Source organism: Frieseomelitta varia, unplaced genomic scaffold (assembly GCF_011392965.1).
Source record: "Frieseomelitta varia isolate USP_RPSP 00005682 unplaced genomic scaffold, Fvar_1.2 scaffold_246, whole genome shotgun sequence".
In the NCBI taxonomy this organism is placed as follows: Eukaryota; Metazoa; Arthropoda; class Insecta; order Hymenoptera; family Apidae; genus Frieseomelitta; species Frieseomelitta varia.
The window spans coordinates 717194-735597 of record NW_025109975.1 but is presented as its reverse complement, the minus strand read 5'-3'; the positions used below and the strand labels follow the sequence as shown (position 1 = coordinate 735597).

At 33.2% G+C, this 18404-nt stretch overlaps 4 protein-coding genes across 7 annotated transcripts; 3 read left to right on the top strand and 1 right to left on the bottom strand.

Moving 5' to 3' along the window:
• The first annotated feature begins 421 nt into the window (after window positions 1-421).
• On the top strand, window positions 422-1705 carry LOC122528120. Its single transcript, XM_043652880.1, has 5 exons — window positions 422-759; window positions 919-1054; window positions 1160-1317; window positions 1399-1511; window positions 1579-1705. Exons 1-5 carry the CDS (start codon window positions 614-616, stop codon window positions 1623-1625), a joined length of 600 nt encoding a protein of 199 aa, XP_043508815.1. The 5' UTR covers window positions 422-613; the 3' UTR covers window positions 1626-1705.
• Window positions 1706-3042: 1337 nt separating this feature from the next.
• Window positions 3043-9804, top strand: LOC122528126 (sodium-dependent neutral amino acid transporter B(0)AT3). Its single transcript, XM_043652889.1, has 14 exons — window positions 3043-3111; window positions 4809-5076; window positions 5335-5533; window positions 5632-5747; window positions 5830-5937; window positions 6227-6310; window positions 6394-6555; window positions 6668-6778; window positions 6947-7148; window positions 7231-7433; window positions 7545-7746; window positions 7822-7981; window positions 8075-8338; window positions 8472-9804. Exons 2-14 carry the CDS (start codon window positions 4891-4893, stop codon window positions 8665-8667), a joined length of 2193 nt encoding a protein of 730 aa, XP_043508824.1. The 5' UTR covers window positions 3043-3111; window positions 4809-4890; the 3' UTR covers window positions 8668-9804.
• A 3299-nt stretch (window positions 9805-13103) lies between these two features.
• On the top strand, window positions 13104-16173 carry LOC122528130 (protein arginine N-methyltransferase 7). 4 transcript variants are annotated; one of them, XM_043652895.1, is made up of 10 exons: window positions 13104-13347; window positions 13418-13600; window positions 13676-13825; window positions 13904-14125; window positions 14198-14430; window positions 14508-14637; window positions 14701-14927; window positions 15007-15565; window positions 15628-15788; window positions 15870-16173. In XM_043652895.1, the coding sequence occupies exons 2-10, from the start codon at window positions 13427-13429 to the stop codon at window positions 16126-16128; spliced, it is 2115 nt and encodes a 704-aa protein (XP_043508830.1). In that variant the 5' UTR covers window positions 13104-13347; window positions 13418-13426; the 3' UTR covers window positions 16129-16173. The 4 variants fall into 4 exon arrangements, with proteins under 4 accessions (XP_043508830.1, XP_043508831.1, XP_043508829.1 ...); XM_043652896.1 differs by lacking the exon at window positions 13104-13347 and having other exon boundaries at window positions 13373-13600; window positions 14198-14300; window positions 14468-14637; XM_043652894.1 differs by lacking the exon at window positions 13104-13347 and having other exon boundaries at window positions 13373-13600.
• Window positions 16174-16202: 29 nt separating this feature from the next.
• On the bottom strand, window positions 16203-17448 carry LOC122528131 (tRNA-uridine aminocarboxypropyltransferase 2). The gene is made up of 5 exons (XM_043652898.1): window positions 17261-17448; window positions 16966-17127; window positions 16725-16905; window positions 16455-16657; window positions 16203-16390 (listed from the first exon to the last, which is right to left on the bottom strand). Exons 1-5 carry the CDS (start codon window positions 17341-17343, stop codon window positions 16261-16263), a joined length of 759 nt encoding a protein of 252 aa, XP_043508833.1. The 5' UTR covers window positions 17344-17448; the 3' UTR covers window positions 16203-16260.
• Window positions 17449-18404: the final 956 nt, after the last annotated feature.

Sequence of the window (18404 nt, the reverse complement as noted above, 5' to 3'; positions counted from 1 at the left end):
TGTTTTCCCGTATTTATTTCAAACACAATAGCTGTTTCATTTTACTCTATTTTAAGCAGATTGTTTTAATGAATGAACGAATTTACACGTTCGAGAGGTCAGTGTTTGTTTGTTTTTACAAACTTTTGTGAAAGAAGTTTCAATGCGTCAATGACGGTACTATCAATATCGCGACTGATTAGTATTCAAGTGTTCTTCGCGTAAAATGTAAATAATGATATTTAAATACTATCGTGAAAGAAAATAAACAAATGCACTAAATTATCTGTAATAGTAATTACAGTTATTTAGTTACTGAGAAAAATGATCCATTATTCATTGATTCTCTTTTATGGAAATTTTTACTAGAGCATACCAATAGACGTAACATTTGCGTATGAGGTAAGAAATTATCTAAATGAGATGATTTGTAGAAATGTAACTATTTAACTATATTTTTACGTGTGCAATTATCAAACAATAATGACACATTTTGAATTGATTTGTCTGAGAATTTTATGTATATTAATATACAGAAGCGATACATTCTTCTGCATTGATATTTGTGCCAACTAGCGCTCTCTGTTTCTCGTATCAGAGCGTGTCCAAAGTTGTTAAATAACCTATAAACGGCATGACAAAGGAACTACATAAATGTTTGATAAACTATTTCTCACAGTTGGAGAAAGTAAATTGCAAGTGGGATGAATTATCCGAAGAAGCCAAACGACCTCTACACGCCTTAAAGAACCAATCAGAGCAAATCCGACTAGTTGTAAGGTAACGTTAACTTTCTATTTTTTGTTACGAGTTTTATCACTGGTTTATGTGTCATGTACATGTAATAGCTAGAGTAGAAGCTCAACGCATACAAGTTAGACCACATTTGAGAGAAGTAGAAGTTTTTTTGGTCTACCATTAGGTGTCGTTCTGTTGCAGCAACGAGATTGATAATGCAGAACTCTGTAAGATAGACGAGTTACGCGAAAGATTGATTTTTAAAATTCTTATGGGGATTGATAATGAACTGAGGCTGCTCTTCGATATTTTAATGCGATTTAACAATATTAATCAAGTAAATAAAATTATAACAAATTAAAAATAGTTATGTTATTTATGTAGAAAGTTTAATGTAGAAATTTTTACCATCATTAATTATCAAAAAAAAATATTACTTCAGGATTTAAAAAATCGTTTAAACAATCTGGAAGATGCACGAAGCAAGGTTTCATTAGATGATGACACAATGAAGGAATTAATTAATGGAACACCTTATAGACCACGATTAAATTTACTTTTAGAATGGGCTATTGAAGCTTTTAATTATTACCATGAACTGTATCCTTTAATTGCAAATTTTTCTCAGATTTGAATTGTGAATTTTCTAGTGAATTTTTGCTTAATTTATACAATTTTTAGATATCTTCTGATTAATGGAAATATAAAGAAATTCAATTATAATGATGAGGAAACGATAAAGAATTTAACGAAGTGTTTTATCGAGGACCGATTTAAAAAGCTTCGGATCGAACGTAAGTACCTGCCTTAGCATTTTAACTAATTAGCAATTTTGTCATTAATTTGCATTATTTGTTTCAGGCATACTATATTTCACGCAATTCTTAATAAAAGAATCTTTACGTTAAATACTTTTTAATACTGCATATAAATATTACGAATTTTTATAAGCAAATATTTTTAAAGACTGCGACTAGTTTGTATACAAATAGGATAAATAAAAATATCTGCATTTGTATTATTTTTTCAGTAATTCGATCTTCCTGAAATGAACTTGTAAATATATTTCTTTTATGTTTGTACTTCGCGAGATCAACAAATGAAAATTTAATTCGTACAAAATTATGAAAACTATGATTTTGTAATTCACGATGAAGTAAGTATTACAAGTAGTACAACTCGTTACGTAAGCTGTAGGGCGACGTACTCTGCTTGTCTGACTAAAAACGAGTTTATCTACTGCAACTCTCGAATAAGCTTCTTTTGTCTGCAAGTGAAGGCAACAAAAAAATACTACTTCTTTCTACTATCAAATATAATTAACGACTTTTAAAGAAATTTTAATAAAAATTTCGTTAACTATTCACTTTATTTATATGTGAATATGTATGTCAACTTAAGTTCATTTCACACGACTGAAATTTCAATCGTTTCTTTTTTTTTTTTTTTTGAAATTAACAAAAATTTCGACACGATATTGGGAAATTCTGATTGATTTTCGTTCTAACTAATAAATACAAAGCCTTCTCACTGTCTGTTCAAAGTAAAGCGTGTTGTTTAATTGAAATGAGCGTTACCTCGAAACAACATTAACAATGATTGCATTGAGGCTCAGCCACCTCGCGTTATTTATCCATATCACAAACAATTGCTGGAAACATTGAAAGTGAAGGAAACATTGATATTTCCTTCCTGAAAAACTGTTTACGTAATTCGCGACTCTTACTCGTGTCACATTCAGACACTTTCTTCTACATAGAATATAAGAATACGTGTTACTTGTTATCGATTCAGTTTTCGTAAAGGTCAAATGCTTCTACTTAATCTCCCATTGGAATTTCCAATTCAATTACGTATGTGGATAAAATTTTGTGCATCTGATACACTTAATGTGCTGTAAAATCTGTTATAAAGACCTGTTTGGATGTTGTGGAATTCCTCAACTCGATCAAATTATTAAACATCTTTACGTCTATTTAGAATCCTTCTTGCGAGAATTATTTAAAAAATATATATCTATGCATTAAGAAGTACGTGAGAAAGAAAATTTCAATTTTTTGCAACACTCCAAGCTAAACTATCGCAACATCAATCATCGTCCGATGTCGTGTCACGTTTGCGTTCTAGTTCCTTCGATCGACGGTAAATGTCATCGGTTATTTGCCACGATCGGTTTGCCGATCATCGATTCCAATTTTCTAGCAAAAAGGGTTCACGCATATTACGGTCTGTAGGACACGTCTGTAGGAGACATTGGGGCGCCGGCGCTTGCTATTGATTCCGTTGGATATCGTGATTTCAAAAGTTACCATCGTAGTAGAGGGTGCCACAGTAGCTAACTGCTCCTCGAACCATAAGGAGGCCCTCGCGCTTTTCTTTATTTCACCCCAACAGGTTAGTGACGAGCTTGCAACGTTATTTTGTGACTAAACGGCGGATACTTTTTTCTTTCTTCAACAATCTCTTGTCAAATCGATATAGATCGTATCACGTCGCTGTTACGTAAAATCGCCTCGCGATAATAAAACGGAACTGGAGCGTTATTTATTTGAATCTGGACCTTTGAATGAGAACACGTTTAATTACATTACACTCGCGATGAATAAGGTCTCGACGAATGAATGGATATCGAAAAATATTTGGAAAATATTTTCGAGAGTCGTTTTTCAGTTTGACAATATTATGTAGGACGAAAAATGTCACTTGACTGGTGCGCCCATGACGTCAATGGGAACGGTAGTTATAGTGCATATCACTCGTGTAAAATTGCCGCCCAATATGTTATCGAAAATCTCCTGAGGAAACGATGATGTTTCATTTGATTTTCACGAGACAGAAGCGAAGGACATTGCGTGGAAATGATTTTCTCTAATGTCGTTCCCTTTCTCGAGTAAATTTTTATTCATAAATTTAGCACGAACCGATTCGGCTGGCAAACCGTGACGGATATTCGGTGCATCGATGCATTACAATCGACATGGAAAATAAACATTCTCGACTGTATTACTAAATAAGCATACTTGCAGAATATTTAGTGACATTAATTGACTCTCAAGATCCCTCGTTTACGAGGTCAAGGCCGTGACAAAGCCGAAAGGCAAACATCTCTCCCTCCTAACTAACTGTCCTATCGATGAAAAAAAGCGACGTGTGCCAGGTTCTTTGAGTAGAATTATAAAGACTTTTTCTGTCAAGTGCTTTTCTTACTGGGCAGAGAGCGTTTTAAATGAGAGAACAAGGGAATCGCGTGCGAACCTCTGCACGTCGTCCTCTCTCTCTCTCTCTCTCTCTCATCTATTGTTTACTTCGAGTCTTCGCTACTATATTGGAATTTATAGTTAATATCCATGTTACATAATCATACGAATTTACTAAGTATTGAACAATTATCGAATTTGTCGAGTATTTTTATCGAGTATAAATAACATTGCATTTTTGTAAATAATTCGTAATAAAGTATTTTAATTATTAGAGAATTATTAGTTCTAAACATTATTTGTTTTTCAAGATCGTAGCTTTATTCAGACAGGTTAAATAAATAGCAGTTCCAAACGTATGAAGTATATTCTTGCAAATGGGACTGTAAGAAGACTGGACTAATTGTAACCCTGACTTAAGAAAGTAACTAGAAAACTGTGAAGTAATTTCATACTTCCTTTTGAAGCGAGTCTAATTTTAATTTCACCAAAGTATCTGTTTCCTTCCTTTGTGAATTTAGATACTGTGACAAAGCTTTCCGAGACGAACGAATGTTGGTACTTTGTTCGCTATTAACGCGAAAGACACAGGATAATGAACTTTATTATATATAAGCAAAATTTAACGTTCAATATTATTTCAACAAAATTGAGAATTATTAAACTAAATTGAAGCCGAACAATCCACATTTAAGTATGTATTAGAATTAAATATCAAACACGAACATTATGTTCAATTATCTGTCGAAATTTTCCACTAATTAAGTATTTAAAATTGACCACGTCTGTTTTTAAAAATTTATTCTTGTCTATAGATGTATTTGTAATAAATCTGTTGACAAGAATATTTACACATAATTATCATAAACAATAAATTATTCTTAATTCTAACAGGATGGAGTCCATAGGCGCGCGTGGTATTTCTGTTTGATCTTTCGGAAAGAAGAAAATCGTGGTCGCACGATAAAGAGAAAGAATGGCGAACACGGCCCATCTGGTCCGCCGGCAAAGCTCGCGCGACTTGAAGCCCCAAAAAAGTGTCGATAAACTTGAAATGAAGGAAATGAGAGGACGATTAGTGGTGGACAACAGAAAAGCAAACACCACTGCCAATTACGGGGCCACGAACGCAGCCTTTGAGGACTCCAGTCCTAACACGAAGGTAAGTAATGTCAATTGATAACAGCTTGAAGAAATTGATTAGCAACAGTAAAAGTAAAAAAAAAAAAAAAAGAAAAAACAATCGATTGTAAAAAGAAGTAAAGAATAGAAGTTGGAAGTTAAAAATAAATGACTGTTCGCTTATTTATATTAACTACATATTATTTTAGTTAATTTATTGTCAGAATACGTATGGAAAATGTTTACTGAGTGAAATAAGTAATGTCTGATATTATTTGGATATTATTTGTCATTGCAGAACAAAACAACGGGGAATGGGGGTGGCGGTAGTAAGCTCGGAAGCAATGAAGGGAAAGCGATTTTCCGACCAGAAGCGGGGGAGGATGAAAGAGAAAATTGGGATAGTAAGCTTACTTTTCTATTAGCAACCGTAGGGTACGCTGTAGGGCTTGGGAACGTATGGAGATTTCCATATCTCGCTCAAAAGAACGGCGGAGGTGCGTCAATTATTACTTGAAAGAAACAACAATTTTCATCAGAATTTTTGAACATCGATGATTAATCGTCTTCTCTTTGCTTGAACCGTTCGAAACAGGTGCGTTTTTAATCCCTTACTTTGTAATGTTGGCTATCGAGGGGATCCCTATATTTTATCTGGAACTGGCAATTGGCCAGAGATTACGAAAGGGCGCCATCGGTGTATGGAATCAGGTGATTGTTGCACAATGTGTACAACGCGATCTGTCAAAATGAACCTAAGTTTTTACATGCGACACATCGTGCTCTTTAACAGGTTTCTCCGTATATGGCTGGCATCGGTGTAAGCAGTGCTGTAGTGTCGTTCAACGTAGCTCTGTATTACAATACTATTATCGCTTGGTGCCTCTTTTACTTTGTTCAAGTGAGTATTTATTCACCCATTAGACAGTTTCCCACTCCAAATATTGTAAATCTATAGCTTTCAATGTTCGTATCTGTAACTTTTAATGACTGTTTTATCATTTTTCATCATTCAGAGGAAAAAGTGTGAAAGTGAAAGTTAAGATCTGTCGTGCTTTATAAAAATTTTTGCAAGAATTTTATTTCATTGAGTTTGGGCAGCTGTAGATTCCATGCTAAAGTATGCGTAAATTGCGTGTCAGCTCAAGCTAATTGTAAGTGAATTAACAAATGAATTATGCATTTTCCAGAGTTTTCAATCAAAGCTACCATGGGCAGAGTGTCCCAACATATATTTCCAAAACGGATCGTACGCGCCTGAACCGGAGTGTGTGGTACGGCTGATCGAATTAATTAACGCATCGATATTTAATAATCAGGACAATCGCGTTATGTGCAACTAATGATTGCTTCTCAGGTTAGCAGTCCCACGCAGTATTTCTGGTATCGAACGACATTGATGATCTCCGAGGATATTAATACTCCAGAAATATTCAATTGGAAGATTGCTCTTGCATTAGTGATCGCTTGGATACTCGTCTACATGTGTATGATCAAAGGAATCGCGTCTTCAGGGAAGGTATTCTTTTAAAGTGTTCAACGTTGACTGCATGCGTTCATGTAATTATGCGCAGAATTGAACGGTCAGCGATCTTCTCAGACAACTTTTTAAATTGAAATATCTTTTATAGGTCGTGTACGTGACCGCCACGTTTCCATATATCGTTTTGATCATTTTCTTTTTCCGTGGCGTCACTTTGACAGGGATGTCCGATGGCCTACGTCACCTTTTCACTCCAAAAGTATGATTCACATCTCTCGAATACGACGTGTATTTTTTAATGTACGAGTAATATTGGTGAATGTGCAGTGCATGGTTTATCGTTTGTAATATTTAGATGGCGAAGAAATTATTGATATTATATCGGTATTATTATTTTTTAATAATATTTTAATAATTATCCATTCAGTGGTGGAAATTAACTGACCCAGTAGTTTGGCTGGAAGCGGGCACCCAGATATTCTTTTCCCTCGGCTTGGCATTCGGCGGATTAATAGCGTTCTCCTCTTACAATCCTGTGAACAACAACTGTTATCGAGACGCTATTATGGTCAGTTTAACAAATTGTTTCACTTCGATGTTTGCCGGGATTGTTGTGTTTTCTATTATTGGTAATTATTTGCCCACTGAGTTTTTAAATGCGAATTACCGGAAGAGATCAATTGAACATGCGTATTATTTATTTAAACATAGGTTTCAAAGCCACCATGGTTTACGAACATTGTTTAGCGGAGAGAAACACCACGCTCATCAATATTTTCGGCCAGATAGATAAAATACCAGACGAAATACCAGCAACCGGCACACTTTTAAACATCACCACGGGAAACGGGACGCTGGATAATTTAATCATGCCAGAACTACCCGAATGTGATCTCGAAAAGGAATTGGACAACGTAAATTATATTTCCAAATATATACATATATCGTTCTGATCTTATAAATTCTACTGTTAAATATAAGATTTACGTTCGATCGTTTAATATCTTTTTCTTGCAACATTTCAGTCAGCGTCGGGCACAGGTTTAGCGTTTATCATCTTCACAGAAGCGATCAATCAATTTCCTGGCGCTCAGTTCTGGTCGGTGTTGTTCTTCCTTATGTTATTCACATTGGGGATCGACTCTCAGTTTGGTACCCTCGAGGGAGTCGTTACAAGTATCGTAGACATGAAATTGTTTCCAAATTTGCGCAAAGAGATCCTCACAGGTCAGTGATTACCGAGACGATTATAATATTCGTTAATATTCGCATTAACGTTGAAGACGATCATTTCCAAAATAGGTGGCATCTCCTTGGTTTGCTGCGCAATTTCGATGGCTTTCGCCCACGGTGCTGGTAGTTACGTGTTCGTGTTGTTCGACAATTTCAGTGGAAATTTCCCTCTGTTGATTATCGCCTTCTTCGAATGCATCGCAGTCTCATACGTATATGGTTTGAAAAGGTACGCAACAATACTTCAAAATACGTGTTGCGTTTCTCATCGATATTCGTCTTCGAAAATCCTTCAGATTATTGGCATTATTCCCATTGATAGATTCGCCGATGATATCGAACTGATGACTGGCAACCGTCCAGGCCTTTACTGGCTAATCTGTTGGAAATACCTCAGCCCACTGGCTATGCTGAGCATTTTAATTGCCTCGATCGTGGAAATCATTGTCGATGGAAGCGGTTATCCGGCCTGGGTTGCCAGCAAAGGTATTACGGAGAAACACGAGTGGCCAGTTTGGGCCTTGGTTCTCATCGGCATTCTCATTCTCGCCTCTGTTCTTTGGATTCCCACGATTGCCATCTGCAGGTAATTCTTCCTTTCTTTTTTTTATTTTTTTATCATCAACTCTCATTAATTGTTCGTACCTCATTTAACACATGTGCACACGCATCTCTTACTTGTTAATTTCACAATATTTTCCACCATTCTACCAATTCAGACTTTTCGGGATACTGATAATCGAGGACAACGAGAAAGCGTGGTTCCCCGCGGCTGATCTGAAGGAATTCCACGGAATTATGCCACACGAAGTAACACCTGCTGAAACATTGTTATTCTGTATAAGAAGCGATGGCTCGGAGGGCCTTTGTTGCCCGACCGGTGGCCCCAGCGATGACGACGAGGATCTCACCTAGGAACGGTTATCTTCGTGCATGTTGGATTAACATGCGTTTAAATGGTTCATAGACCGAGAGACAGCATTTTTTAACTTCGCATCAATGTCTGGATCATTGGAAATTAATTTAGGGATAACTAGACGTCACGATTGTCATTCTTTGTTACAATTTCAATTCGGCACTTGACATTCTTTTGATTCACTTTAGAGAATATTTAGAGAGGGGTAAACATCGTGTCAATTACTCTGAAAATGATGTTTGTATCACTCGATTTGTATTTACATTGCGGTGTTGCGACGATATTCTTTTAGAAGCGATATTCTAGAACACACGTTCGAGTAAGGCAGTAAAATTCGATGGTAAAATTCGATTTGTCATGGCGATCCGTTGAAGCAATTGCAATTTCATTTTTAGACGTGTCTCTCTGCTGTTTCTCGAGCCTCTGGATCATTTAGCGGTAAATGCGAATGTCAATAAATTGGGAAGGTAAGATGGAAGCGTTTAATGACGTTTTCAGCAAGTAATTCCCAATCAAATGTGAGGGAAAACGGATATCAGGCGGACAAGTATATAAATAAGAAACTGTAAGTTTTACCTTTAACACAAAAACTTTTACAGTTTCTTTGCTTACGTAGATATACGATACATTCGAAATGCATTAATCTCGATTAATTTAACTAAAGTTTACGAAAGAAAAGAATTTTCCTTTGCACGCATATTATGGCAATATGAGACATTGAAATATACAAAAAAAAAAAAAAGAAAGAAAAAACAGATTAGAAGAAGAAATGGAGACAGGAGAAAAGGAAATCATTTGGAACTAAATATAACAAAATTTCTAAATCGTCCTTTGCAAACCGGTTACGCATAATTATTTAAAATGATGAAATTTTGTAACATAAATTAGAAATACATTTATACAAGATGTATCGTATATCCGAAGACTACTTAGCACATAACGCGTCATTTTAGCATTTACAATATACATTCTTAAAAGGCAAGTTAAAATCCTGCGACAGATTTGCAGATCATAATACTAATGATTAGGATAATATTAAAATTAGATTCGTGAGAACTTTTACCGCTTAGCAAATTGCAAATAACGTGAGACCTAAGATTAGCGTAGGAACCGTCCAATGGGCGTGAAAAAAAAGGGAGGAGGACGTTCCCCGAGTCGTATTGCATTTATTTTCGTTCTTTGGTGAAGGTATATTAACCAGCGCTACTTCGCTGATTGATTCTCCGTTACGTGCTCTTATCATTGCGTGCTACATTCTTGTGTCAAATTACACTACGAAGATAATGTGTATAATATTGCAAAATTTGCGATGAACGCGTCGAAAGAAACAGAAGAAGCAATGAGAATTAAGAATCATATCAAAAATATCATTTCCAATGATGTGATCAAGTGTGATGCATTCGAATAGTCGATATTTTATCGTAGCCCTCATGTTAACGAATATCAATTACTTTAGCGGTATCTCGACATACATACATATCCCACACGTCGAATTTATAGACTTTGTTTCTAACTGTAACTGAGGGAAGAGAGCGAGAATCGAGAAGGCGGGCAAGTGAGAATTGATCAGCAATGTGCGGTAGCTATGTCGCATTGAAAGTACTCCGATAGGAATAGAAAAGAGGAATAGAAAATGAAAACGAACGCATATCAACATGATGCATCAAGCGAGAGAAAATTTCGTTGCGATTTTAGCGGTATGTTCGTCGATTTTCTTGGCGAACATTTTAACGTATAAGGACAATAAGAAAATTTTCTAGGACTCGGCATATTGACGAGGAATCGTACGACAATAACGAAATTCGATTAATCGAAAATTTTTAATCGACAAAGAAAATTCGACAATAAGATAAACGTATGCACTGCACTTCTTGCACATTCACCGAGGCCTATGAAATCGAGAGCTGCTACGTCGGCGTCGAAGGAATAGAGAATTCCCTTTTATTAAATTCATATATGTTACATTATCGTTTGCGTTACTCTAATCACGATGTCGATGATATATCGTACATTTTAGATAAATTTTTACACTGCAAGGCAATCGGTTCGAAGGTTTCAAGAGTTAACAATGAAAATTTACCGCGATTAATAATAATAATGTCGATAATTGGTATCTCACGATTAACTGAACAAATTTAAATTGAAATGAACGAATCTATTCCTTCGATAAGAGAATCGTTCATTAGGAGAGACTAGAGCAGTAGCGAGATACGCTCTAATCGCGTCTATTTGTACTTCGGATCTCTCTATTTTGTATGTACGCTTTTGGGTATGGTCTTAACTCTTTTTGACAAATTGTTGATTGTAAACTGTCACGTATTTCAATACGATTCTAACGAAAACAGCTTGGAAACAGGAGAAATTCATCGTAGAACTCGCGTACAGTGTCGAAAAGTAGATTTACCATCATCGGTGAAGAAAAGAAACTATTCTATCTTCGATAAACTTTCGGTTTCGAGATGTGTATCAACATTCACATAGATCGTTTCTTCCTTGTTTTCTTAAGAAGGTGCTAAACTATCATAACATAAGAGTGATTTAATACGAGATGATATATATAAAGTCGTTGATAATATTATACTTGTTAAGACCCTGTTATCGACTTAATAACAGTACCGAGGATTAATTATGTTGCTCCTGGATCGATTAGTGATTTACTTATACTCGTATATTATATTATATTATTATTCATATGGAGTAGTTCGACTGTAAATAATTGTTGAAGTGTCTTTTAAACTGTAAACTGACAATAACTTGCGGGACAAGGTGCTGCCGCGTGAAACATGATGATTCGCCCTTGCAATGAATAGTACAAATGTTTCTTTCACTATCATGTGTTTCGTACGTATTGCCTCGAGCTACGAAACATACAAGTCTCAGACAATAACTCATTAAACGAACGTAATTTTATTTCTCTATATCGTTACTCAAGATCTTGCCCAGCAAAGGGCTGCGTCGGTGTATGAAGGGCGCTAATGTCGTTTCAGTTGTTAACATATATTTGATATTTTAATCGCATGTTACACAGTAAATGCAAAATTACTTATTAATCAGTCACAAAGGCAACTTGAGCAAGTGAGCGATACGAATGTGGGATGAAGTGAATATTATTTGCCTGAACAGGACAATAATTAATAGACAATAATTAAAAGATAATTTTACGACAATTTCAGCGAAGTGAAAAGATCATTTATCTTAGCGCACTTTGCACACTTATACACCGATTTGTATAGTTTAACATCTATTGTTGTTTCATGTCGATATCGGTGGAGCGAATGAAAAGTGTCAATGAAATGTATTATTACGTGCTTAATCAAGGGTAGCAAAGTGAAATATTGATTTCGGTGGTGATACCACTTCTTGAGTTATTCCATTATTTAAGCCGATTTCGTTTGTTGTTTTCTCCACGTATCTTATTGAATTCGCGAAGTGTACAACAAGGAAGTCGTGTCCATCCATACTTAAGGTGCAATTTACGCATGAAAGAAAAGGTTGATGTATTATTCGAGGTGGTGAGAGCGTAAGCTGTGACGTCAGATTTTAAAGATGATTCGCGTTATTAAAGTTTTATTAACGATACATCGTATCAGGTAACCAATGTCGATGTAGCTTGCGCAATAATGAATAAGACATAAAGGGCAGGTGCGGACGGTAGCTAATGTTATAATTATATATAAATACAATGAGTATATACACACTGATATTACGTATACGTAAAACTGTACATATATATATTGTTGTCAGTTGAATGTTAAAATAAATACCGGGCGTAAACGTGGATTTCTTATTACATCGATTTCCTTATCTTTCTTAAGAAATGATGTTTAGTTTTAAATTGAAAGTAAGATCAAGCCAGGATTTTCATTCTGATTACCAAAATTAAAAAAATCGGTCTAGCATAAAATACAGAAAGTATACATACGATTTGTGTCGAATTTCCAATTCGATGACGATCATTTTAGAGAATCATAGTTTTCAGCTTTCACTTAATTATACTTAAAACAAAACGCAAACATGATTTGAAAAATTATATATCCACTTATAAAAAAGAATATGTTAACCAAAAGCAAGATACGAAACGAACGAAGGAACAGTTACATACTTGTCAGACCCGCGAAGTTTAAGTAAATGACTATGATTGGTTAAAAATGTGCACGGAAATATGCCACCTACTGGTGAAACGAAACAATAAAAATAAGCGCGAAGAAGTTAAGCATTTAATAATAAATAGCTTGTATACTAAATTTTTATTCTTCTATCACTTTTACGTAAAACAATACCTGGTTTTAATTATATAATAAATAATCTACAGTAGTTATGTAAATTAAGATTGACATTCTAGGAACTATCTTTTACTCTATTGATATAGTAGAAATGAATGTCAGATATATACATCGATACAGTTCATCTATAAATTTGTAGAATATGTTATATACAGAGACACGTGTTACAGTTGACATTTGTCATTGCATCAAAATTACGTTTTTGCGCAATTGTTAATTTCATTTTATTTAACATTTCATTATTCATTGTTCATGGTTTATACATTAATTGTAGCACAATTAAATTTAATCCTGCAATACATGATAAATCAATTCTAATTTTAGATTTAACTTGTATTTGCTATTTATAAATAAAATTGTTATTAAATCAATTATTCCGCATAGATTTTTCTCAATGTAATCTATTTCTCGTTTTATTAATAAACAGTTATATTTATTAGTAGATTTCATGTTTACGTTTTTTCAGGAAAGGGTTATGCTAAAAGTTTGTTTCACTCGTTTAATTCATACACGAAATATGAGTGTTTTTATTCAATGCTTGAATCCTTTAACTGGAATTATTAATTGGGAGGAAAAAGATGAAAATTATGATTATCATCAAGAAGTTGCCAGATCAGCATTTGCTGATATGTTACATGATCATGAAAGAGTTAATATTTTATATTACGTTGTTTCAAAATAAGTTTTCACTTCTCCTATTTACAAAATTTTTTTATTATTATAGAATCAAAAATATTACTTAGGTCTTAAAGCAGCCATTGAGAAAAAGCATAAGAATGGTGAAGAAGCTAATGTACTTGATATAGGAACTGGAACTGGTTTATTAGCAATGATGGCTGCAAAATGTGGAGCAGATAGTGTAACAGCTTGCGAGGTAAATAATTTTTACAACGTTCGTTATGTATTTCATTTATAAATTAGAAAGTTTCTATGACTTGAAAATGTTTCTTAGGCTTTTACACCAATGGCTAACTGTGCTATAAGAATAATCCAAGAAAATGGTTTTGAAAATAATATTAAATTAATACACAAGCGCTCTACAAAAATGGTTATTGGAAAGGATGGCGATATGATAAAAAAAGCAAACATTTTAGTCACTGAAGTATTTGATACTGAACTTATTGGAGAAGGAGCACTTTCTACGTTTCGTCATGCTCATGAAAATCTTCTTGAAGTATGAAATTCATCTTAGTTAATTCATAGTTTTATATAATAGCATTTTATATACACATATATATTATTTCAGGAAAACAGTATTGTAATTCCCCATACCGCTACTATTTGGGTACAAGTAGTAGAAAGTCCTACAATATGTACATGGAATACAGTACATCCCATTCAAAATAGAAGTAAATATTTTTTAAATACTCCACATTCTGTAAAATCATGTTCTGGAGCAGCTGCAGTGCATGATATACAATTAACACAATTTCCTCATAATGCATTTAAACCTCTACTACCTCCTCAACCTATCTTTAGGTAAATGTATATTACATGTGTACATAAATTGTTCAAGATGGAAAAGATTTGTGGTCGAAATATAAAATGAATTTTAGGTTTGATTTATCTGGTAAATCAACTCTATTATATGATGAAAAAAGGTGTTTACACGTAAAACCAACCGCAAGTGGTACTGCACATGCTATTTTTATGTGGTGGGATTTAATTATGGATGTAAATAATGAGGTAATTATTATTTATTAAAAGATTTTACATTTATTACTAAATTATTTTTATGTATTTTATTAGGTCTTGTTAAGTTGTGCTCCAGTGTGGGAACATTCAGATACAAAAGTTTTACAAAATAAAGGTCTCAGTTTGCAAGAAATAGCAGATGTAATACCTTGGAGAGATCATTGGATGCAAGCTATTTACTATTTACCTGCTGCAACCTCGGTTACTGCTAATAATGAAGTTAGTTTGATTGGCTACCATGATGAATATTCATTATGGTTCCAATTAATAAATGAATCAATGTAAGCTAATTTAACGACCTTATTATTTTGTTTTAGTTGTTTTGTTATTTCATAGAAGAAAACATTGTCTTGTTTGCAGAAATGAAGCACCCGATTGTGAAAGACCTGTTTGCAGCTGTAATGTACACATAGCTTATTGTAGAACTCGTATAGGACAACTAAATGACTATGCACGAAATAAAAAATATATTAAAGCTCTAGAAAAAAAAATTACACCTGACACAGTGTGTTTATGTCTTTCAGACGGCTGTCTATTGGGTCTTGCAGCTGTTCAATTGGGTGCAAAAAAAATCTTCATCTTAGAGACAAACTTTTTATCCAGAAAATGTATCGAAATGTTTGTTAAAACAAACGAGCTTTCAGAAAAAGTAGAAATTATTGAATCAGTAGACGAATTGCCTCCTCAAAGTGCAATTAATTTCATTTTTGGCGAACCATATTTTATCACTTCAATTGTACCATGGGAAAATCTTTACTTTTGGTATTTAGCCTCTAGATATTCGCCTCAAATACAAAGGATTCCAATTGCAGCAACAATAATGGGTGTTATAGTTGAGTTTAAGGATTTACATAAAATACGAGCACCTCTTGGTGTTTGTGAAGGTTTCGATTTATCTATTTTTGACAAACTTATTCAAGTAAGTACGTCGATATAAATTAAAAGATGTAACAAACATTTAATTTTTATAATGTATTACAGGCATCAAGCGATAAAAGTGATAGTCCTATAGAAGCTCAACCATTATGGGAATATCCTACTAAAGCATTAAGTTTGCCATTTGTTATTAAAAAATTTGATTTGACGCAAGATGTGAATGAACACGAAAATATAAATATTTCAGAATGTGTACCTATTTTAACGTAAGATTTTATGGAATTTTATATCAATGGTAATTATTATAAACTAGTATATAACTTTTTATGTTTTTTTAATTATTTTAGAAGTGGAATGTGTAATGGTGTAGCTTTGTGGATTGATTGGCAATTGAATTCCGAAATCACAATATCATCAGGACCTACTGTAAAAGTACAGTCTGGAGAGCGAATATCATGGGATCCATTTACAAGACAAGGTGTACATTTATTTAAAGATATAACACATGTTACACAACATAGTATTATTTCATGGTCATTTAATTTTGCACCACAATCTGGAAATATTAAATATGATTTTCGTATTTTGTCAAAAAGTATGAAGTAATATGACGCAACGTGTATCAAAATATACTTTTAAATTAAAATCTAATTCATTTCTTTTATTTGCCCTTTTTTAAAAATATGCTTATAAAAATTACATATTTATTAAAACATCTTTCCAATTAGATAAAAAATATTACGTAGATTCCTCTGGCAGCATACGTAACTGTTTGGCCAATCTTCGTCCTATTAGTTTTGGATAAGTTTTTTGTTTAATTAAAAATTCTTTGCTTTGATGAGTAACAGCACCATTTTCTAGTTGAAATCTAAAGTTTCCATAGTTATTATCTCTCTAGAATGTAATTTCTTTATATTAATAAAAATACTTGCCTGCAAAGGTAATGTAAAGGTCCGAGCATTTTATTTTTCAGTTCTGGATCACCTTCTAAAATGGAAAGTGCAAATGCACCAGTTTCAAGTGTAGACAAGCAACCTTCGGTTGGTTGTGTTCTAATAACATATTCACTTATTGGAATTCCAACTAATTTACATGTCCTTAAAACGCACAGCGCTGGACTTGAATGATATATTGCCTGTCATAAACATTTTGTTCTTTATTTACTTCGATATATAAACTAATTATGTTACAAGATACAATACCTTTGCCTGTGGCCAAGTTCCATCTAATAAAATGAGATTATATGGTTTTTGTCCATTAATACCAACAGGATTTAATTTATCAAGTGCTACAGCACTTGGAGATGGATATAATAATATAGTATCTTTATCATTTAAAATTTCTGTTAAGCCTTCATGTTTTGAAAGTGGAAACTTTTTTCCTCTAAAATAAAATATCATTAATTTCAAGTTTTTATGTTAAATCGTGTCTTAAATATATTACCGGTAAATTACACATTTTCCAGATTCTAAACCAAGTGCAAGCATAGGTGCAGTTCGTAAACAACGTTTTACTTCAGCTGGATGCTGTAAAATTATTATTTTTGATGCAGGGCGTACAGGATGCTTTGGTAATCCAGGACACCAACATACTGGTACTGGTCTCCTGTATATGCATGACATTAATTTATTTAATATAATTTGAAAAGAATATAAAATTACAATTTATTCTTTTCCCATTTAAATATCAAATGAGACGAAATTGCTTAAATATAACCTAATTTCGTATATGTACATACTTGCACTGCGAACACTTATTCCTTGTTTCTGGAGGATCAGCAAGTATTTCTGACAATTCTTGCCATACAGTTTCTTCGTTCATTCTAATTACGATTTACAAAGATAAAAAAAAAAACTGTTGAACAACTTAATAATTCACAGAAGCACTTACATAGGCGAAAGTATTCATAACGTAAAAATATATATACGTAATAATACATATAATAATATATCATTGTTCATAATGACAAAATAGTTCTTAATATAAGATATCAACAAGAAAGAAAACATACTTTATGAACATATTTCTTCCATAAAAAATAATTTTATATTCTTTTCCTATCGAGTAATGGAAAACTTAGAAATTTAAACTTCGCGCCTAGAATCGCTTGGGTAAGTAATCGATTGGCAAATAATTCGAGAATCGCAAGCATTTAATTTCCGGAAATGGTAGTTTTGAAAGTTTCGGTTGAGAAGTGTCGGTTCGAACATGTCTCGCGTTTTTGTTATCAAAACAATTAAATAAAACTGTGAATTACGTAGCGTAAGTATTCTGTATTGCATTTTTTAATTTATTATAATGGAAATTGATTGTTATGCCTTTATTTTCTCAGGGTATACTCGTGATAGCAATGAATTCCGTGGTGTTCAAAAAAAGGCGAGACCGAATTGCTGTGAATTACATGGCGTGAGTATTTTGTGTATTTTTAAATTTATTTCAATAAAAATTGTTTTTTATATTTTTATTTTCTCAAGATGTGTGCAACGATATAAGATATATAAGCAATGATGTACATATATATATGTATATAAGCAATGATGTAAGGCTATAAAAATTATATATATACATACACAACAGAAACACAGACACACACACATATATATATATATATATATATATATATATATATAAAAGCACTGATGTACATATATATATATATATATACAAGCAATGATGTAAGGCTATAAAAATTATATATATACATACACAACAGAAACACAGACACACACACATATATATATATATATATATATATATATATATATAAAAGCACTGATGTACATATATATATATATATATACAAGCAATGATGTAAGGCTATAAAAATTATATATATACATACACAACAGAAACACAGACACACACACATATATATATATATA